This window comes from Suillus paluster (assembly GCF_016628075.1).
Source record: "Suillus paluster strain FC165 chromosome Unknown EDB91scaffold_229, whole genome shotgun sequence".
Taxonomy (NCBI): domain Eukaryota; kingdom Fungi; phylum Basidiomycota; class Agaricomycetes; order Boletales; family Suillaceae; genus Suillus; species Suillus paluster.
The window spans coordinates 17,522-40,027 of NW_024537789.1; the positions used below are offsets into that span (position 1 = coordinate 17,522).

At 47.5% G+C, this 22,506-nt stretch overlaps 5 protein-coding genes across 5 annotated transcripts; 1 reads left to right on the top strand and 4 right to left on the bottom strand.

Annotated features, from left to right (window-relative positions):
• Nucleotides 1-25: 25 nt before the first annotated feature.
• EDB91DRAFT_1088773 (uncharacterized protein) lies at nt 26-5,387 on the top strand (the record flags this gene model as incomplete). Its single annotated transcript, XM_041316513.1, has 14 exons — nt 26-332; nt 388-440; nt 496-575; nt 638-1,259; nt 1,309-1,752; nt 2,084-2,199; nt 2,318-2,432; nt 2,622-2,699; nt 2,753-3,043; nt 3,101-3,841; nt 3,866-4,189; nt 4,253-4,665; nt 4,828-4,955; nt 5,011-5,387. 14 exons carry the CDS (start codon nt 26-28, stop codon nt 5,385-5,387), a joined length of 4,089 nt encoding a protein of 1,362 aa, XP_041168985.1.
• A 433-nt stretch (nt 5,388-5,820) lies between these two features.
• EDB91DRAFT_1088774 (uncharacterized protein) lies at nt 5,821-6,544 on the bottom strand (the record flags this gene model as incomplete). Its single annotated transcript, XM_041316514.1, has 3 exons — nt 5,821-6,138; nt 6,360-6,458; nt 6,503-6,544. The coding sequence occupies 3 exons, from the start codon at nt 6,542-6,544 to the stop codon at nt 5,821-5,823; spliced, it is 459 nt and encodes a 152-aa protein (XP_041168986.1).
• A 1,567-nt stretch (nt 6,545-8,111) lies between these two features.
• Nucleotides 8,112-10,956, bottom strand: EDB91DRAFT_1230992 (uncharacterized protein; the record flags this gene model as incomplete). Its single annotated transcript, XM_041321058.1, has 8 exons — nt 10,872-10,956; nt 10,656-10,796; nt 10,391-10,594; nt 9,697-10,340; nt 9,415-9,642; nt 9,103-9,362; nt 8,730-9,057; nt 8,112-8,674 (listed from the first exon to the last, which is right to left on the bottom strand). Exons 2-8 carry the CDS (start codon nt 10,790-10,792, stop codon nt 8,112-8,114), a joined length of 2,364 nt encoding a protein of 787 aa, XP_041168987.1. The 5' UTR covers nt 10,793-10,796; nt 10,872-10,956.
• Nucleotides 10,957-14,236: 3,280 nt separating this feature from the next.
• On the bottom strand, nt 14,237-14,863 carry EDB91DRAFT_1177802 (uncharacterized protein). Its single transcript, XM_041320414.1, has 2 exons — nt 14,646-14,863; nt 14,237-14,587 (listed from the first exon to the last, which is right to left on the bottom strand). The coding sequence occupies exons 1-2, from the start codon at nt 14,763-14,765 to the stop codon at nt 14,288-14,290; spliced, it is 420 nt and encodes a 139-aa protein (XP_041168988.1). The 5' UTR covers nt 14,766-14,863; the 3' UTR covers nt 14,237-14,287.
• Nucleotides 14,864-18,162: 3,299 nt separating this feature from the next.
• Nucleotides 18,163-19,786, bottom strand: EDB91DRAFT_1256919 (uncharacterized protein; the record flags this gene model as incomplete). The annotated part of the gene is made up of 3 exons (XM_041324251.1): nt 18,163-18,726; nt 18,781-19,712; nt 19,765-19,786. The coding sequence occupies 3 exons, from the start codon at nt 19,784-19,786 to the stop codon at nt 18,163-18,165; spliced, it is 1,518 nt and encodes a 505-aa protein (XP_041168989.1).
• Nucleotides 19,787-22,506: the final 2,720 nt, after the last annotated feature.

Consider the following 22,506-nt stretch of genomic DNA (forward strand, 5'->3'; position numbering starts at 1 on the left):
TGTTGGCATCTTAACACTCCCCGTCATGGCTATCAGCGCTAGTAGACATGGGTCTCTCCCTCTCAGCACACCCTCATTGTACTCTAATGTCACTCAATCAGCAAGCCAGTCAGGAGCCTGGCTGCCTTTAACACCCTCAACCAATCCCAAGTTGTCCTTCATTTTTGGTCAACAACCACTTGAAGAATTGCATGGAGACATTTTCAGGCCTTCCCCAGCTGTAGAACTACCTGATCCTGATCAGCTAATACTTCTTGGCGATAACCTTAAAGCAGCTTTCCTAAAAACACTTGCTTTTGACCATGATCAAGCTGATGAAGGCTTGAATATCGGTATGAATTATTTTGCTATCTCTTTTCAATTAGATCTGACGGTCACATTCTTCAGATCATTGTATCACAATTCTTGAAGAACTTCAGCAGTTTCAAGTAAATATGATCGTAAGCTACTAGTAATATTAGTTGAGTTCATCAAGTATCTCTAACACTCTTCAAGACCATCCAGCATATCACACTAGCGGAATACGCAGCTGTCTTAGTGTTTACGTGCGAATCACATATAGAAATCAAAGCGAAGTAAGTCAGTTCCTAAGATTGGTCACTTATATCGTGCCCTGATTGCTACCGACACATACTAGATCCAACTACTTTCCAGACACTCAAGAAGTTGAGATCATGAGCCCCTCCCCCATTCATGAAATGATCATCACATGGCTTCAAAAATGTTTCATCACCTACTCTTCACAGATCAGTCACGATGACCGGTATGTCGACACGCAATTCTTCATGAACAATCAGCTCTCTGATGAAGAATCATCGCAGCAAGTCCCAGATATCATGGGTGTCGTACACTCTGTCGATCAGTTCGACAATGATAAAAGTTTCATCCAGTGGCTTGTCGAGGCAGGTTTCAGCCAAAGTGACGCATCCATCATGTGCAAGTTTGGGAACATGGTGAAGAACAACTCAGATATCAAGAAGCTAATCAGGGTATCGATCGACGAGGATGGAACGTTCCAAGGCCCCGAAGAGCATACTGAGGTCGTGAAGTTGCTTCGCAAATCTGGATCGCAGATGAACCACGCAAAGTTCAAGAGCCTTATTCCGTCCAAAACATCTGGCACAATGTTTGGGCCTGTAGTTGTTAGGGGGCATAATTGGTTGAAGTTGAAGGCGGTCAGAATCACGGTGTTCTTGAAGGATGAAGCATCAAGCAAGTTTCGATTCGATTGGAGGGATCCTGAGCACTACACCGAAGGGGTACATTCCATCTTTTTATGTCTTTACATCTTACGATCCAAACCTACAGACTCTCGTTCCTGATGTAGATATGATGAATGTAGATTGCCTACTCAACACGAGCACTGCGAACCTCAAGGCCGAGATGATTACCATTATGGAGGAGTTCGGGCTCGAGAAGAGCATGATAGACAAGGCCTGTAACTCCAAACCTGTACTACTGCTCAACTGGTCTGCCGCTGCTATGCAGATGTCCTCCGCCGTTTGCGACACCACCTACTTTTGTTGTGTTGATTGGTTCAACTACAAATACAACAAGTGTAAGAGTGCTACTACCACTCACACTGGCACAGAAGTCTCCGGCGAGTCATCTCAGATCGTCACTCTGGATGCCCCTCTTGCCAGTGGTTCCACTGAACGTGACTCGAAGAAGTTGAAGGTCTCAAAAGACTCGGAGGAGACAAATAATGCCAGCTCGAAGAAGAAGAAGAAGAAGAAGAAGAAGACGAGCAAGGTGAGTTCTAATTCATCATTGATCTTGAATGTTTGTGCTAAGTTGTTGTCTCGCCACTAGTAGGATCTTTGAGCCTGAGTGATCTTTGTTTCGCACTGACATTACATTTTTTCATCGCATCTCACCTAGTACTAGCCTGACTAGTACTACTTTACTTGTACTAGTACTATCTTCATTACCAACTGTTGTCCGTGTTGCATCCACCGTACTATACGTACAACTACTATTATATTCATTCATCGTGCTGCTCGTATATTTTTTGTGGGATGAAAATTAAAAAGGAAAGTACAGAGCAGGTGATATTAGAAGTGTTGGTACACGCTGTTGCTAGATAGACTTGGACACTAGCTGGCATAATGCCCGACTGCCCGAACTGTCTAAAGAAGTTCAAGGATCCCTTGGGTGTTACACGTCACCTAAGCCAGCCCCTCGTATCATGCCGACAATGTACTACTGTGGAGTTCACAACTGCAGCAGAAATACTCAACTCATTGAACCGGCGTGCATCTCTTGAAAAATCCAATTGATCATCATCACACTCTCAGTCTTCTGCTCATTCTGGCAGACTCGGAACTCAAAGTCCTGATGGCTTCTTGATGGACTTAGATCTGCCACCAGCATGGAACCCGGGCCCTAACTCGGATGGGGATGATATGGTCTACCATGATGAAGAAGCAGATGTGGAGAATTATTTTCCAATCCCCGATGGAGAGACGCTGGGTCGTGGAGCTGCAGGGGGGCATTTTACATGATATGAAGGTGCTGCAAGGGTACATGCATGGGGTCTGACTTTCCTGGAGTGGTTCAATGATGATGCATACACACATCATCATAATGATAACTTGTATTATCCATTCACATCCTTTCAGGACTGGGAGCTCGCTAATTTTCTACTGTCTTCGGCACTGAGTATGGTGGCCATAGATCGCTTCCTAGGGATAGAACTGGTATGTTTGTCTTCACTGACTCCAGATCAGCTTGGAAATCAAGTCCTTGACAGATCAAAGCCTTACCGCTCTCCTTTCGCACAGCAAAAGAGCTACGGGGTCATGCTGAGCTTCTACCCTCTGGTCCCAAGTGGCAATATTGTGTTGTTTCCACCAATCATCCAACAAAACTACCTGTGCACCTGTATTGGCATGATCCACTGGACTGTATTGAATCCCTCTTCAATAATCTGAGATTTGCCAAGGATATTGACCTCATACCTGAATGCATATATACCACGGCGGAGCGTACAGTATGGATATACGGCAAATGGATGACTGGCAAAGCAGCCTGGACGATGCAGGTTCATGCCTTAGTGTTTAGTGTGAATACTTGTCTAACTTCTATTGCTCTATCGCAGTCCAAGCTTCCAGAGGATTCTACACTACTTGGTGTAATACTTTCCTCTGATAAGACCAATATCACGAACATGACCGGCAGATGCGTCACCCACCCCCTCCTCATCAGTCTTGCCAACATCAAGATGGCAGTTCAAAACAAGGCATCATCACACGCTTTTCTTCTCACAGCCCTGCTTCCCATCGCTGAATTTTTGCATCCAGTCAAACATATGCAAGGTGTTCTAGAAGCTCGCCTAATCCATCATTGTCTTGAAATTATCCTCGAGCCACTCAAGCAGGCTGCGCGCATTGGACGTATGATGTTAGACCCAGTCGGGAACCTTAGATATTGTTTTACTCCCCTGGCTTCATATATCGTGGATACACCTGAGGCGGCCATGCTTGCCTGTGTTCGAGGAAAGACCTCACACCTCACCACGGCTTCATATAAGCAATTTGGTGACGCCTTCCAACACCCCCCGCGCACAGCCAAAACCACCCTTACACAACTCAAGAACATCAAATCTATATGCGACCCTCTAGATGTTGAAGCCTTCTTCGCCGCATGTGAGCCCAACCACCTCAGCGGTGTTGTTGATCCGTTCTGGCGCAACTGGCCATTCACAGATCCAAACTTGTTTCTGACCCCGGAGGCCTTGCACCATTGGCATCACGAATCCTATGATCACAATGTACAGTGGTGTATCAAAATCATTGGTGCAGAGGAGCTCGACTTTCATTTCTCTGTCTTACAACCGCTCGTGACATTCTGACATTTCAAACAGGGTATCTCAATGCTCAAGCAAGTCACCGGAAGAGCGCAGCGGGACAGACAGCATTACCTTGTTGCTGTCATCGCAAATGCTGCACCTCCAGGCGTCGTCATAGCTGTCCGTGCGCTAATGGACTTCCGTTACTTATCTCAAGCAGTAACCATCAACGAGAAGCAATGTCAGAAGATCCTTGATGCTCTCAAGACGTTTCACGACCACAAACATGAAGTTATCATGCATGGTGGGCGTCGGGGTGCCAAGAGCAAAAGCATCCTCGACAACTGGTACATTCCAAAGCTCGAAATGATGCAAAGTGTTGTGCCGAGTATCTGTCAAGTCAGTTCTCCTATACAGTGGTCAGCTGACACCACAGAATGAGCTCACATAACCCTCATCAAGGATCCAGCAGAATCTACAAATAACCAGAACTATGATCCCCAGATATGTCGATATCTGGATCGCGTCGAAAAATGTCAACATTTTCATCTTGCAATGTCTATTGCCCAGCAACCGCAGTCCCAGATGCACACCGCCACTGCCGGATATAGAGATGATCCGGATGATGGGATCGATGATGACGAGAATGCCGATGAAGCAGGTGATATCCAGGCTGCCATTAGTGATTTGTGGGGGACAGGATGTGTTGTATCAAATTTCTTCAAGAAGGCACAACTTGCCTCGTTGTCCACCACAGTGCCCAGACCACTCCACATGTTCGTCATTGGCTCCACCGCCATACATCTCAATTTTGACCCCTCATTACGACACCAAGCTATCGACGATGTCGCTGGGAAGTTCTGTTTGCCCAACTTGTGAGCAGCACTCGCCGATTACATTCAACGGGAGGGTCAGACTGTTCAAAACCTCCACAAGTTGACAGGACAACATCGAGCGTCACCAACCATGAATCTTCCATTCCAGCATCTTAATATTTGGTTCAAAGTACATGTGCAGCAGACACCACACCACAGCAGGTCAGCCCTCCTTCCTGCTCTGATGGTTAATGCGTCTCCGCCAGATGCCAATTGGAAGCATGGCCGCTACGATGCTGCCATATTTACTGTTGATGGCACAGAACAATGGCCTGCTAGCGGGCTTAAAGGTAACTTGATGTGTTCTTCAGTGTTATTTGTACTGACTCGGAGGTACAAATCTAGGACACATTGTTGTTGAGGTTCACTTCATAATGTTACCAGTCTCACCACCAGGCAGAACTCTCCCGTGGGCTGGACGTTTCCTTACTTATGTCCAATGTCTCGACATGGTACATCAGCAGCGCAGAATGGTGTTGGACCGCACTACGCAGATGCATGTTCTAAAACGTGCTATGCGTGCAGGAGCAATGCCTTTCAGCGACATCCTTCCCCTAGATCAACTTTGTTCCTTTGCTCACATAATTCCCCACTTTGGTCCTCACGCTGACACTCGTCTGACGCCACAAAACAGCTCTAAGTTCACTCAATCATTTTTGCTTAACAAGTACATCGATAAGGATTTTTACTATACTATCTCCGAGTCCAATGCAGTGGCATAGTAATATTAGCTCTATGTAGTATTACTACCTTGTCCATACCAGTTTTCTTTTGAAATAAAAATTCATGCCCTGTGACCACTGTATCACGCTACAGGCCACTATATTACTGCATCTATTAACGTCCACTTTCAGCCAATCATCGAGTGGTCTGCCTTTGCTCAGGAGCTTGCCCTCATTATACTGAAGACAGACCCAGACGAGGACCCAGATCAACGATTCAGCGTCGTGTCGGTACAAGTGTTCAACCTTGCCTTCGAAGGCTTCACATTCGAGACGGTCAATTGCCATGAATGGTAGTGTCCCTGTGCGTTCGCTGCCGGTGGGTTTACATTGATTCGATGATAAGTCATGGTCGATGAGCACGCCAATATATCGAACATCTGAATTCTTGTATACCATGAGGTTGTTAGGGCTGACCTCGCAGTGATGGACGTCATTCTTCCACAGGACATAATGGCCTAGTGTCGCAGTTATTCATGGACAGTAAAGGGCGCAAGAAGAAACAACAGTTACCAAGCACCACTTGCCACCATGGGCTGAGGAACTCGTTCCCACTCAGCTTCGTGATCGGGAGAAGCTTTCTGAACACTTTGATGTGCAAGCTGCAGCTGCCTCGTTCAGCATCAGCATCATCAATTGCTAGCGACCTTGTGGATTTTTCCATGGATGCCTCTTCAAACTTATGAATCCAGACCATTTCTGGCACATGGCCCGTCACCTCTGACTGGCTTTCCGCAATCTTGTAGACCTTCTTGAGTATATCAGGCTCAATGTCACACAGCCCTTCTCACCGGTAGAGCTTGGCAACTAGTCCGTTGGTGTAGTTATGAAGAGGATGCTTCTGTGGCGAGCGCGACAGTGCCTTGTATTCCACTCGAAAGATGTTAAAAATCAAAATGAGGGATGGTAATGGATTTACCTTGTGTGATTTGGAACCATCGGTTACTAGCACACATTCAACCAACCACTTACTAGTACTTGCTGTTCTGATTTAGGTTCCGAGCAGTACAACGATAAACTGTTGAGCGACAGCAGCAGTTCACAAAATGGGAGTGCGTGGCGCACAGAAATCTATTCAGGTAGGTACCAAGCTATATTTATATCTATATACTCACTCCGCCACTCAGATGTCTCCGATACTCCGCTAGTGAGTACATGAGCCATGTTCCTAGGTTGCTCGTATGCTACGTCTCAATACTTACATTGACTGACTCTGAAATCAAGACAAATTTATCAGCGGAGAGCTCAGAGCATGTAATGTGAAGTTTGAACACTGAACGAGAAGTATATGTGTACTAATTTCGCAATGGAAAGAAAACACTTCAAACAGGGGAGAGGAGGCTAGTTGAAATGATACTAATTGATTAAGTGACTCACAAGTGAACTAGTGACGAGCATGACCTTAAGGAGCATAGCCTAGGCTATATACTAGACATTCGTACGAAATCACTATGAATGCGTCGTAAGTTAGTAACCGACAAGTGCACCAATCAATATTACTATTGGGCATGATATTTATCATCGTTTTGCAAGTGTAGATATTGTTGAGTCATAGCTTTCACGGAGAGAGGTCGCTAGGCTACATTCGACTATAATTTTCGAGTCTTCACACACACGCCACACGACTCGGAGGAGAATAAGTATTGATTACTGGAGGGCCCATTGAGAGTAGTCTCCCCTAGCCAGACCCATCGAAGGAAGACAATCGTTCCTTTGTATTGAATCAGACCTGCCATTCAATACATCGCGAGATATCGGAGAATCGTAGATTGCCTGATGACAGTCGAATTTTCCTCTTCGAAATTCAAATGTATAAACATTTGGGTCGTGACTCGGGGCCGATAATCTGAGCTCTATTTTGCAGACGCATATCCACAAGAGTGGGAGGTATTGATCTAAAGGATGTGTTGACATGAAAGAGTAAAATTACTACTGCGTTGATAAGCGACGATTGTACATGCGTCAAAGCCACGTCTCAAATACAAACTGATCGTCTGGCACATGGGTAACGTGCTGGATAGTGCGAAGGCAAGCTAGCGCAATTGGCCACTGGTGTTTTGGTGCGACGACGAGGGTTTGATGATGTCGTCGTCATCATCATCATTGTCCATCCGGACACTATACATAAAGTCAGACTTTTTCTTCCTGCATCCATTAGCGTCCACTTTGAGCCGATCATCGAGTGGTCTGCCCTTGCTCAAGAGCTTTCCGTCCTCAACCGAAGACAAACCCAGATGAGAACCCAGACGAAATATTCAGCACCGTGCTGGTACAAGTGCTTGACCTTGCCTTGCATGGCTTTATTTGTAAGTAGGTCAAGCGCTATGAATGGTACTGTTCCTGTACGCTCGTTGCCGGTGGGGGGCATCTTGAGTCGATGACAAGTCATAGTTGTTGAGCACACCAATAAAGCGACCATTCAGTGAGGTCTTGCATACCATGAGATTGCTAGGACTGACGTGACAGTGACATACACCATTCTTTCAGAGACCTGTCAGTGCAGTGAAGGGACAATACAGAGCACAAGGAAAAAACAGACCACCATTTTCCATCGTGCGGTGAGGAACTCATCGCCGCTCAGGTTCGTGATCGGGAGAAGTTTTCAGACCTGGTTCACTAAACTTCTGATTATGGTAGTGAATGTCATGAGCTCTTATTTATGTACATGTCCATTAGTTACAACAAGGTTTTTGCCATAACCCTCTACAAGATTGCTACTCCTTATTACAAGTCGATAAGATACGACGGTAGGTTCGTCTGGAACCACGTCTCAAGGACAGACTTCTCGTCCGGCAGAACTACAATCCGCACATCCAACAAGAAGAATGAGCGAAGACAAGATAGAGCAACATCCCAGTTGGATTGGTGTGACAACGTGGGCATTAGGGGGAAGTGCTCCTTCTGAGACCGCAGCAGAAAGCGGGACTTTTTTTCCGCACATCCATTAGCATCTACTTTCAGCCAATCATCGAGAGGTCTGCCCGTAGTCAGAAGCTCGCCTTCGTGATACCGAAGACAGACCCAGACAAGGACCCAGATTAACGATTCAGTGTTGTGTCGGTATAGGTGCTCGACCTTGCCTTTCATGGCTTCAGGTTCGAGAAGGTTGATTGACATAAATGGCACTGTCCCTGTACGCTCGTTGCCCTTGGAACTACCTTGTGTCGATGACAAGTCGTAGTCATTGAGAATGCCAATATATCGACCATCTGAGGTCTTGTATACCATGAGATTGCTAGGACTGACGTCACGGTGACGGACGCCCTTCTTCCAGAGGGCATAATGGCCTGGTGTCACAATTCTAAATGGACAGCAAAGAGCGCAAGATGAAAGACCACTTACAACACACTATTTGCCACCATGCAGTGAGGAATTCGTCCCCACTCAGTTTCGTGATCGGGATAAGCTTCTTGAACATGATGATATACAAGACGCGGCTACCTTGTTGAGCGTTGTCCAGTCCTAGCGCTGTCCTGATTTTCACCGTGGATGTCCCTTCGAACTTGTGGGACCAAACTACCTCCGGGACGTGGCCCTTCACATCTGGCTCGCTCGTCGCAATCTCATACACCTTCTTGAGTATCTCAGCCTCGCTCTCTCGCTCCTCTTCTGGCCAGTAGAGCTTGGCAACCAATTCATGGCTAGGGATGTCGTTACAGTGCCCTTGTTCCTCTCCCCGTTTCTGTAGTTGTTCCGATAGCGCCTTGCTTTCCACGGGAAACACAGTAGTTGCACGGCCACGCAGACCGAAGTGGGTTATGCATTGGTCGGACGTCAAATCAAATTTGAGGTCAACACCGTCGACAACAATCTCGCATGATTCTTTGAATTGCGTGTTCAAACCCCATCGCTCGGAAGACATTCGCTGCATAGCAAGCAGCAAGACCAGGAAGCGGGGAAGGTCCTGAATGAAGTTGATGCCGGCACATTGGATGATGTCCTGTCGATCAAAATACCACATGTAGATGATGTTGTCTGGTATGGACAATCAATTCGACGAGAGGTTTGCAGTATTCTGTCGACTTACTGTTCACTACACAAGAGATGACGTGCTGCCTCGCGATATTGGCAGCAAACATCTCTGCGACATACATGCCATTCTGGACATTAGGAGGAAGCTTTTTCGGCTCCTTCTCTTCGATACCGGTTTCATTGTTGCTCTTGGCGCGCTTGCTGGCAGGCTCGTTGGAGGGTAAATGATTGGAACTACGTTTCTTTTCTTGTTTACTTTGGACTTGCCCAGACCCACGTCGTGCTGAATTGCGCAGGTCAGCAAGGACGCAACAGGTGGACACTCTGGGTGACTTACATTGATTGGATGGCTGATTGGAGCCTGCAGCAGCATGCCCAGACGCCAAACTTGTTGGCTCAACAGGGTCCGTGTCCTTCGGAAGATACTGCTGTTTGGGGGCAATGCATTCCTTCACCTTGTATGTTTTAGGTGGAGCAGTCAGAGCACCCTTCTTGCATTTGAACTCGAATGTCGAATGAACATCGCGCCATTGGAAGTGGCCATCGGGCTTCTGCGCCGCCGTCTCCATGTAAAGGCTCCGGCGCTTCTTACTGCTCTCATCCTTAGCCGTCACATCCTTACCCCTACCATCCTTACCATTTCCCTTTGCATCCTTGGCCTTTCCGCTCTTGGCCCTTCTGCCCTTGGCCCTTCTGCCCTTGGCCTTGTCATCCTTACACTTTTCATTATTAACCTCTTCAACCTTCCGCAGGCCCTTAGCGGTGTTGCAAGAGACGACAACAATATCAGGTTTGCGTTGCGCCTTTTGATCCTGATGCATTCGATTTATAGGGTAGTCGTTGTGATGAAATAGGATGTCGGTATCGTTGTTGCGCGGAGCCGTCAGTCCGGACACGTTCAAGCTGTGCAGTTCGAGGAGCGCAGCGTTGGCAGCTTTGACAAAATGAGGGTAAGAAGCTGGTTCTGTCGTGCATTTGGCACTGGACGATGGCGTTAATATACTTTTACACGATTTGAAATGCCCACTCACAAAGCCTTGACGTGCTCTTTGATCTTCTCATTGTTGCAGAGGTTCACAACGGCGTTGAGGGAATCTTTCAATAGTTTCGACTTCTCAATGGGAGGAACAGAGGTATCTTGGCAGCCATCTAGGAGCTCCTGCAGCATTGCATCAGCGCCGCATTGCCTGAAGTTCTCGACATCCCATGAGATCCACGGGCAGAGATCCGAGATCCTGCAGGCATTCATGAAGGTCAATGACCATGTGCAATTGGCCAGAGCAAAATTCAACGTACTGGACCCCTACAGTACTGATGTGTTCGCTGATAACAGCAGAACCAACTGCATTCGGGGTAGACTTGAGCGTGGGGGCAGCGTTGACGCCGTGGGTGGGTGTCTTCGGCGCAACGGTGGCACCAGCAGCATTGGCCATGCTACTGTTAGGAAAGAAAAGTGAACTCGTTGGATACAAGAAAGTGCAGATTGAAGCTTGCTTTTAAGCCAGAACCAACCTATTGTTCAGGCATTTCTAAGCCACAATCGATACTTAGACCAAATCGTTGATGCAGAATGCGGATAAGTGAGAGCCACAGTCACGGTTCAAATCATGATCACCGCCACCACCATCAACTTTTTTCGACGTCGCCCACAGTGATTACTACTCCGATGAGCTCCTTCCTTTGTTCGACGCGCAAAACCAGCTCATTTCTAGGCCACAATCGATACTTGGAACTTCATTGATCGGGCAGAAGAGCCACAGTCACGATTCAAATCATGACCGCCGCCGCCACCATCAACTTTTTTCAACGTTACCCACCATGATTACTACTCCGACCAGCTTGTTTTTTTTGTTCAAGGCGCGAAACCAGATGTCAGATGGACAAGAGAAGTCAAATTTGCATCACTACCATCATGCATCAAGTCTCAACGTCTTCCGCCCACCGTGATTTCTCCAACGAGCATAATCGCAACCTCGTTCTTTTTTTCAGCGCGCAATACCAGCTGTGACCACTGGAGGAAGAGTCAGATCTGCAGATCATCTGCATCGCTACCATCATGGCCATCAAGTTTCGATGTCGCCCATGATTTCTCCAAACAAGCATAATTGCAATATCAGTGAGTCGGTTGCATTCATACGCTTCTCCTCGCTATATAGACTCGGTCTGGGCGCGAGCCCCAGACAACCCAAGTCAACGCTCTTGTTTGCGTTTAACGCATATCGTCCAATGAACGTTCAGCAAAAACGATTTTGGCGCTCCGCACTGCACAGTGTCCACAAGGAGGAAAAAGCATCTTGCGCAGATGTGCCTCCTTGTAGTGCCACGAGTGGCATGTTTCCGCACGACAGCGAGTTGAACCCTCGCAAAGGAGTGGTGTGCTGCTTTGAAAACAACATGAAATGGCCTGCTTAGGCCGGTAACCTGACTTGTGAATATTGATCAATGCTGCGAGAAGTAACTCAGCTTACCTGCGCTACGTCTCAGGCAGGTCATGGCGAACGGTACAGTTCAATTACTACGGTGATCTAACGCCAGATAAACACCAGGGAAATCCAGTCATACGATGGCGAGGTACGCCTTTTTCTTCTTTTCGGTAGGTAGAAACAATCACACCACCACATTTACGTGGTCAGCTAGTTTTTGTTAGGGAAAAAAACGGCTTCAAGCACAACGAGTCTCAAAAGACTACCATGCCGGCGATTTGATTGCGTAAATCGGTTAGTGACCATACCTTGGGCGTCAAGCCAGTTGCACCTCTACGAACTAACATTCTGATAGACACGTCACATATATATATCCCCGCGTCTACTGCGCACTCGACTCTGACTCTGTAAGTGGATTTAACTCCAGGAACTCACATCCTCACCATGTCATTATTCCACACCTAAACGGCAGCTCAGTGAATCTGACAGCGAGGACTTTGATTTTTCTTTTTTGAAAAACGTGAAGGCGCCGAAACCTTTGACATGCACCAACAGTCGTGAAAAATCATCGATCTCGACGATGGGCGGCAGTGCTCTTACTGGTTTTTTTTTGTTTTTGTTATTGTTTGTCTTTGTTTGACAAAACAAAACGAACAAGAACAAGAACAAAAAAACCTCCGTTTATTGCCAATTGCAATCGGCAAAGGGATGCATTCGATAAATGACATTTCCGGCTACTAGGAGATCTGACACCATCAACGTCAGGTAAGTTAACCTACTCTCACTTATATTAACTAGTTCATGCCAGTGATACGATGTTGAGGTGGCGTGACTAGTGAGTACATGAGATATGGTGTCGATACCGTTCTTAGCAACAACTTGCAGATTGCCGAAAATCAAAGTCTGCCTCATCGTAGGTTGGGTCAATTTGAAACGTCCGACGCACCAACAAACCTGAAAAACATGGGCATCGACAAGACGATTGTAATGGCCACTCACACATGGGCGGCAGTGTTCTTGCTGGTGGAGAGTCCTCCGTCGATCGGATTCATCGGAGTGACTTCTTCTGGGGACAAGTCGATCACATGAATGCGTTCGACAGATCGCTTTTTGGCTACTACGAAGATCTGACATCATATCAACGTCAGGTAAGATATTTTGCTCTCGCTTATATTGATTAGCTCATGATGACGATGTAGCTCGACTCGTGAGTACATGAAACACGTTGTTATACTGCTCTTATATGCTGGCAAGTAGTTGAAAACAGTACGATCAGACCTTGCCTCATCGTAGGTTAGGTCCATTTCAAACCTCCGACACACCGCCTATCTTGACGAGACCATTGTGGATGACCACGCTCATGGGCGCCGGTGCTCTTGCTGGTGGAGAGTCCTCCGTCTATCTCATCCCCGTGATCCATTTCTCAAATGGATGTGTTCGCCAGATGACCTTTCCGGCTACCACGGAGATCTAGCGCTATCAACGTCAGGCAAGATATCTCACTTCCTCTAACTAGTTCATGCCAGCCATACAATGACGAGGCAGCTCGATTGGTGAGTGCATGAGATATGTTGTCGATACTGTTCTCATCAATGCTTACAGATTGCCGAAAACGTCCGACACACCGACAATCATGAAAAATCATCGGCATCAGCAATCTTGACAAGACCATTGTGTGATTAGCTCATGATGACGATGTAGCTCGACTCGTGAGTACTGTTGTCGATATTGTTCTTAGCAAGAGCTTACAGATTGATCAGAGTCTGCCTCATCGTAGGTTAGTTCCATTTGGAATCCCCGACATCGACAATCTTGACGAGACCATTTTGCCTAAACGACCAATCATACGGGCGGCAGTGCTTCTGCTTCTGCTGGAGTTCCCCGTCGTATCCCCGTGATACTTTTCACGGGAATGCGTTCGACAGATGACTTATTGGCTAGTGCGGAGATCTAACATCATATTTACGTCGCGTAATATCCTGCCCTCGATATTGACTAGTTCATGCCAGAAATACGATGCCGAGGAAGCTCGACTGGTGCGTACATGAGATACGTTGCAATTGCTGATACTTTTCTTATCAAGTGTTCACAGGTTGCCAAAAAAAAAGTATGCCTCAGCGTAATACATAACTTTCATGATGGGGTGGTACATGTCCGCTCGGAAGCTGTGTCAAAAGGAACGACTACATATTCTTTCTTCTAAACATCTGGCTAGGGCAGAAGTAGATCATACCCGCGAGAAAGCCGCAAAAGAAAGATACACATTGAGAGCTACACTGAAAAATTCAACAACATAATGAAGTTGTCTCTGTTACTACAGCGTAAGGCTATAATCATATTCAGTCTGGGCACTTTGTGCGATCCAGAGCACAACCGCCGACAGCATCAAGGCCACATTCTGCGATACGTTTGCATAGCCATAGTATGTGTACTGCTCGGGGTAGTCCATCATGACGTATTTAAGCACGAGAAGAGACTAGACGAGATATTGAGTATCCGGTGGCGTCAAACAAAAAAGTCAAGGCTTACCACGCTCCCCGCCAGTCCGCCAGCCATGAAAGCGAACCCGATGAACAAGAAAAGGCGTGCCCTCCACACAGCCGTAGAATCACCATAACCATCTCCTCGAATCCTATCCTTGTCAATCAAGTTGATAATAACCATGCCAAGGAGCGAGCAGAATCCTGGCACCCAATCAACGAACTGCACATGCACGGGAGGTGGGATCTGAGGATCCTCATAAGGTGGATGGGCATGTGCAGACAAGATAGCAGCGTCGAGGAAAGTCCAGTTTGCAAGTGCGAACTGCGGAGGGGCATGCGGTTAGCATCAGGATGGGTTGGTTTTGAGGAAGCAGGCGTACCAAAGCGCCTGCGAGGTAGATGCCAACAGTTCGGCGATGTTTTCCCAAGTTTAAGTTGAGATCTGGGAATGGGTTTAAACATACCCTGCGAGGGTCATAGTCTGAGCGAGGGAGCGACATGGGGTTGTGAAGAAGACGAGGTAGGCGTTTGCTGTGCTTGTCACAGGCGGTTATCGGATCCGTGGGAGTTTACTTCCTAGCTTTGCCCGCGCCCTCCCTTTACCTTCTTTCTCCCTCCTTGACCTGGACTATATATTCGACTCCCATTCATTCTGTATATATGGAGGAACTCCGATGCAAATACCCCTCATATATCCTCCGAATTGTGGACCTGGATGAAGACCGTCGAAGACTGGCAGGTTTTACTTTATAGCGTGTGGTATTTCTTTAGCAATGTTGGAACATTGTCTGGCAAAATACCAAACGGTTCGTTGACCAATGACATGCAGTTCGTGCTTGGATAGTTCCGACAGCGTATATATACCCACATCGTACTGCAATCTCCTTGTCGTCTCCCGCCATCCCAGCTAAGTACTCTAACAAGAAGCACTTTTACCCTTGTGCACTGAAATTGGGCGGCCACGCACGGGAAGTGGAACCAAATGATACCTGGGTTGCCACTCTTTCATGCGATTCCGCCCTCTATCCCTATAATTTCAGGAAAGCCACATTCATTCTATAGCAGCGCCAAAACGCTCCTCGTGGATCCTCCGAATTGGAGACCGTAGAAGACCATGTATGTAGCGTCTAGTGTTTTGCCAAACCCTTCGTCTTCGATGTTCGTTCGTTTCCTATATCGCATCATCCTGTCATCCCAGCTACTCTAATACCAAGAGGTACCCCTACCCTTGTAGCGATTCGGACCATAAGCAACTAAGTAGACACAAACGCGAGTCATACTAGTAGTACTTGGAACAGAGCATCTACTCCCTCTTCCATTGTCGTGCAAGAGTCGATGAAACTCGTATCCGGGCGCTCCTTACGACACTCCCTCTCGTGTGCATGTTGTTTGGTCATCGAAAACGCACAAAAGACCAATCAAACGTCCCCTTCATATTGCCTCTGATTCTCCTATTCGAACATCCCCACCATGACTGGCATAGCAAGTTTGGACTCTTACTACTACACATTCAGCGTGACGTTCGACATCGGTTCTGTAAAGACGTACTGGAAAGCGGCTGAAGACTCCAAGGTAGGTCTTGAATCATGATGTCAATCTGAATTTTGCAACCACTTGTGAGATATGTACAGGTCTGCGCACGCCCGAAGATCTGGGGAGAACTTCCAAAGTGAAAGTTTTCGAAGCGCGATGAGTAGTCAACGTTCAGTACTCAGTGCTTGCCCTTACGTGCGTATCGTACTTCAAGCTTCAAGTCAATGAACGACTTTTCCGGTATACTTACCTCAAACACAGGCACGCTGACAGGAATAAGTCCAAGGGCCGCCCTTGATTTCAAATGGTCATATATCAATTGATCGAATTCCGAACTGTGTCACTCATCTCTTATTTGAATCTAGTCAACACGTTCATCCTTATTTATGTAAAGTGCGGGGCGGTCACCCGACGAGGCCGAAGACTTCAAGTTGATGACCATGACATCATCTCAAGCATGCACTGTACAGCACACCGCGAGCCCTATTTCCATGCTCGCTGAGTCCATTTCTAATTCGGTATCAGCGTTTGAGAGCGGTGTGATTCCTACACCATCCAATGAACACGATACTATTGACGATGCTGGCGAGGTGAACGTGAAGCATGGACATATCAAGGGAAATCGATAGAGGATGGGGTGCCGAGAGGTTTTCGAACATCCCCTGGTAGAATCCATTAGCCTTTGGTGCGTTATCAGCTTGAACTCGAGTGCGGACGTTACGGGTCATAGTCTGAGCGAGGGAGCGATGCATGGGTTTTTGAAGCTTTGAAGTCCCATTCATTCTGATTATATATGGAGAGCCCCAATGCAAACGCCCCTCATTGATCCTCTGAATTATCCTGAATGAAAGATCATCGAAGACTGGCAGGTTTTAGTGTGTCATATGTAGATTGTATTCTGTTATATTCCCCCAAAATACCAGATGGTTCGCAACTTGACATGCATTCCTGCTCGGATACTTCCGACAGCATATATACCTATATCGCCACTTCAGTAAGCTCTCCTTGTCGCCTCCCGCCACCCAACTCCTCTAACAAGAGGCACTTTTACCTAGACCCATGACCAGTCCCTCCAGAGACGAGAGACAACCCGTTCGACCCGTCCATAGAAGGACTGATCACGAGTCTACCTTTTACCCTTGTGCACTGAAATTGGGCGGCCGCGCATGAGACTGGAAGACCCAGAGATACCCGGGTTCCCACTCCTTCATGCGTGTCCGCCCTCTACATCATGATATCTATGGATCCCCAAAATCATGGATGTGGAGATCGTCGACGATTATGTAGTGGTGTCTGGTGTTCTACGGTGCTACGGTGCTACGGTGCTACGGTGCTACCCAACCCTTTGTATTCGACGTTCGTTCGTTCACATGCAGCTCGTGCTCGGGTAGATCGACAACGTATATATACCTACCTACCGATGTCGCATAATCCTCTCATCCCAGCCAGCTACTCTGACAAGAGGCACTTTTTCCCCTCGTGCGCTGAAATTGGGAGGCTGCACACAACCTGAATTCTCCCCCAAGTTGCCTTGCCCCCTACGGAGCCGCCCTCTAACTTTAACTTTAACTATAAGCAAGTCCTATCATAATATTAGAAAAGTCTGGCCGTTCATGTCACGAGCGGAGCCTCACGACGTGTACAGCTAAACTTTTCTCCAAGTCTCGAGATCTCAACAGTCCATCGAATTGTCAGTACTTAAAACATCATCTTAGGGTTAGGGTTGACACGTTTCTGAGGAAACCGTCTCCGTGGACACCTCATGTATCATAAAACACCTACGTGTACCTTTGCAAAAGTTTCAGAGTGCGACAATTCATGAGAATCACAGTCCCCTCTTTCTTCCTCCCACCACTCCAAGTCACATTTCCTCACAAAAACCTTTCGTTCAGCACAACGCACGGCGGCGGTATGTCTCCAAAGACTATATTCTGCTGCGCAACTCTGTAGGTAAGTACAACCGTAGTAATTTTTACAGCTACAACAACAGGGTATCTTCGTGACGTGCGTGTGGTATTCGCTGGACTCCGGGGGGGGTACGTAAAATCGTCAAGAGCGGACATAAATGAGGGGGAGGGAGGGTGGTAGCGCACGAGGGGTATTGTGCGTGGTGATGAGTATGCACATAAAAAAAACGTACGTATGACTACAGTTAATTCAACAACAAGAGCGTATCCACAAAACCAAAAACCTAAACCAAGATCGAGATGGAGCATTAGCTTAATACGGGAGAAAAGGTGAGGTGAGGTGAGCTGCGTGGTCGTAGATGCAGTGACTGACTGAGTAGTGTTTTTACAGGTGTCCGTGTAAAAGTGAAATGAGGAATGAAATGGCCGATGACGCCAGCATACATCGGTTGAACAATCAGAAAGCGGTTGATGTCACGAGCATGTTTTCAAAATTGAACAACTGCTCAAATGTCTCGTGTCCTTGTGCCTCGAGCGGATATTGGCTTGCGTCCATGGACGAAGCGTCAAACGAACCAGGCGAGTAGTCTATATTGAATGAATGGCTCATGTTCGTCGCTGTCAGCTCTCCTCCACATCCGAGTCCTGGCATACCGAGTTGAATCGGAGGGATTGCGCTCAAGTCGAATTCGTCTCCGGCGAGGAGGTCGCCGTGGCTTTCCCATGCGCCTTGACTTTCCCAGGAATAGGACTCTGGGTAGCCGAAGTGGACGTTGTCGAGGGGGGATCCAGACATGGGGGAATCTTCTGGCATGCAGGCTGCGCTGTCTAGAGGGGCCTCGTGGAAGGAGAACGTGGGAGGCATGCAATCTGCGGGCGTGTAAGGGCCGGGATGACAGGATGCTATTGACGATGCTGGTGAAACCATCTGGTGACTGTGTAGCATGGACATGTCTGTGGAAATGGACAGAGGATGAGGCGCTGAGGGGTTTTCGAACATTCCCTGGTAGAATCCATTGGCCTTGGTGCGTCGTCAGTTTTTCGACTCGAGTGCGCAGGTTAATCGGGTACTCACATCAAGACCTGACATATATGTGCTAGGTTGCGAGAACTGCTGTTGGGAACTGGGCAAGAAGTCAAAGGACGCTGACGAATTTATTCCATGGTCCGGATGCGACGAGCGACGGCTGATCATTGGCAACAGCGACGGCGATGTCGGGCATGAAGGCATGTAGACGGTTGGAACCTGAATCGTCTGGCGACCGGGAGGAGGAGTAGGAGCGGATGCAGAACGGCCATGCTTGATGACAGTCGGAGGCGACAATGGAAGCATAAAGGAGATGCTTTCACAATCGGTCTCATGCTCAAACTCGCCTCGCTTGCTCTTCTTTCCCTTCTTATCCTTTGATCGTTGGGGACGATAAACGTAATTTGGGTACATCTGCTCGTGCTCCTTCTTCTTTTCCTTTGCCTGCTCTTCCCAGTAGAGACGCTCCTCGGCTGAAAGTGCCTTCCACTGCTGACTGATCGTTTTTGACAGATCTGCCTGACGTTGCTTCTTTGTAGGTGCATCAGCGTATGCGGATGATGCAGCTTCGTCTTGAGCTTGTTGACGCTCCTCGCAACACTTCCTACGGAAGAGGATGAAAGCGTTTTCTGGGCGCTTGATATAGTCCTCATCGCCCTTTCTTGGTCTACGTTCGATGTCGCTGCATATTGAGGATTTGCGGCGTTTATGCGAAGTTGGGGATGATAAGGCTGGGAATGAGGAAGTGGAGGAAAAGACTGAAGTTGATCCTGATGAAGTGGATGATGCGGGTGAAACAGGGGAGAGGGTTCGAAGGAGTGTAGGAGTGAGCGTGAGCTTCCTGAGATCTGGCTCAAAAGGGGAATTGAGAGAGGACGAGTAAGGACCGGATTCGTTTGAAGGAAAAGTAAAGGCGCGCGGCGTCGGAGAAATGATAGCCAATGTAGGTGGCTGGATGGTGTCGGTGATCACCTCAAGTGCTGTATAGGTTAGTGATTAGTATGAGTGACCTTTGAGTACAATGAATCTTACATTGAGAAGGGGTATCGTGCATGATTGTTCTAGTGAACAATGACTTGCGAGGGGGGGAGTTGGATAATAGGTGTCGCGTTTGTTTTTCTTTGTAACAATTGGGCGAGTGGGGTACACAAAGCGAAAACAATACGGACCGCCCGTTATATACCAATGATCAAATCGAACATTCAAAAGTTCCGTTGAACTCAAAACCTGAAGTAATGCGATTTGACCTGATTTAGATACTTTCATTTCGCTGTATACCGAATTAGGTTGAAACAATGAGATGGAAGCATATCTCTAGTTATACCACACCCGCATAAACACATTTCTTATTGTCTTTAAGCCGCTAATCGGCCGGCGATGTCCCATATCTTATCACAGATTATTGACCCCATTTTCCCTCACTCTTGACTCGATTATACTCACGCAGAAACTCGACCCGCGGCATCATGTGTCACCCTCCGCCGACGGTTCCGTACCTTTGGTTCAGCGTCCCCATCCTAATATCACATCTTTAATATTCACGGAACTTGCTCTGGCCATACTCTGCCATACCTTACCATAACGTCAGTATAACCGACCCTTCAAATTTTCACATGTCGACGTTCTATTCTCGGTTTCTCTTCCTCGACGTTAAAGATTCCATTAAAGGCATTCAAGACCCGGTAACTCGTATCACACGCTCAATTTGGCAGGTATGCAGATTGACTCGACTTCATATTTCGAGGGAAAGGAAGGTCCAGTCGCATTCTACGGAGACCTGCGGGGTGGCTATGCAATATTCGTCGTTCTGCGGTTGTGAACATAGTGCCGCTCAACTCACAGCGAAAGTCTTTACTGTCTTTTCATCTCCGCTATACCAATCAAAATCACCCCTCGCCCTTGCCCCGCCCGTCTAGTACGGCTCATACACTTGCACAGCAACGTCAACGACGTCATCCGGATACTAAGGACCCTGCTGTCATTTACCCCACTTTCCTGTACAATCACTACTCGCTTTACACCCATCCTCCAACAAATCGCCAGACGGAACATCATCACACCATCTAGCCCCGCCTCCAGAAACGGTGTACATCTTCCCTCCACCCTGCCCTCTCTCGTAGCACGTGTACCCCGCTACAATGTGTCCAACAATCTGGGAATATTTTTCACTTGCAGGTCGCTTGGTGGATGGGCGAGGGAACTCCATCCCGCTCAACGCAGTCCAATTCCGCTTTCTGTCCCTTACGACCGAACACGTGTCCCGCACAATGCTTCTTTCCAAACTCTTCACCGCGGATATAATTATACTCATCCCCGGTCCACTCAACACTCGGTGGGATAAATACATACCACAGTGAGACAACTCGGGCGTCAGAATATTTCAACCACGCGTCACCAAAGCGCGGAGCATAACTACTTTCCCCACAGTCTAAAGTGCGTCATATCTGATTTGAATGCCGTATCGTTCCTAGCCTTACTTACGCTCTTTGCTGTACGCTCGGGGACGTGAAACGCGGATCCCGACTTGGGGGACAACGGTTAGTCCATGACTTGACGTCTCCTTCGGACCTTATCCACTCCTTTTACACGCGAAGCTGTCCTCGGACATGGAGGTATGTACAAGGGTCGCTGAACAACTGACGGCTAAAATGCGGCTCATCTTATTGCCGGACACGCCCGTCTTTCGGGATATCGGCTAAAGCGGTCCGCGAATATCTCCAAGCTTCATGTTTTGCACATTTTGCTCCCGCTTCGTATGTCGGGACGAAATCCGGAGACATACGATGATGATGTACATTGGTCTATATTGATGTGACGCCCCGGATCACGGAAATAAATGTCTGGCTCTTATGTTGTGGAGTCAAACAAGACAGGTAAAGGTCTATGAATCATAACATATCCTGATCTTCGAATAGACAATGGACAAAGCGTACATGATATCGCCGGCGAGGCTGAACCATTCACGCCTTCGATAAGTGATCATAGACTCTTTCATTATCATACAATACACTGCCGATATGGGGTTTCCTATTCATTCGATCATTCGGGGATGACTCGAGGACAAAGCGGTCATCGACTGATCTCAATCACGGTGATAATGCGTCACGGAGGAAGCGAAGAGCTGAGCCGCGACGCCGCCTGGGGCCCTTGCCAGACTAGGATTCAGGCTTCAAACACGCGTGGTCAATGGCATGCATCTAATTACCTATTAATCCACGACACATCAGCAAACGCACCAACTCTGCCGACGCACTTATGTTATCAAAAACGAGGTAGCCACGAGGCAACTTTTTTTCTGATTAGATAGTACTATACATACGCCTCACTGTCGTTTCCTCTTATTCAGTCCAGCCTCCCTGCCAGCTCTCTTAATCTACCGAAGCTGACAGAAGCACACGAGGACAATGACGAAGATGCACGCCATTGATTGATCTGACGATTGGTGCCAACGGAACAACCTAATCACGGGCGTAGATCAAGTATGTACGTGGATATAAAGGGACTATACGTGCTTTCGCCTGCCTCGTGCCGCGACACCATGGCATATCGGGGAACAGTATGTGGAATATTATATTTGGGGTCTACTTGACTGAATCCGGATGATCGTGGCAATCCCTGGTTCGTAGTGGGGTACCTGAGAAGGATTGGACAAAAATTTGTGCAGTGGAGAGAACCGATCGCGAAAAAGTGCATGGATTATGTGAATAGCACTGCTTGAAGAGTCAATAAATACGAACATTGCCGTCTGACTCTGCTAGAAAAGTCATCAATCAA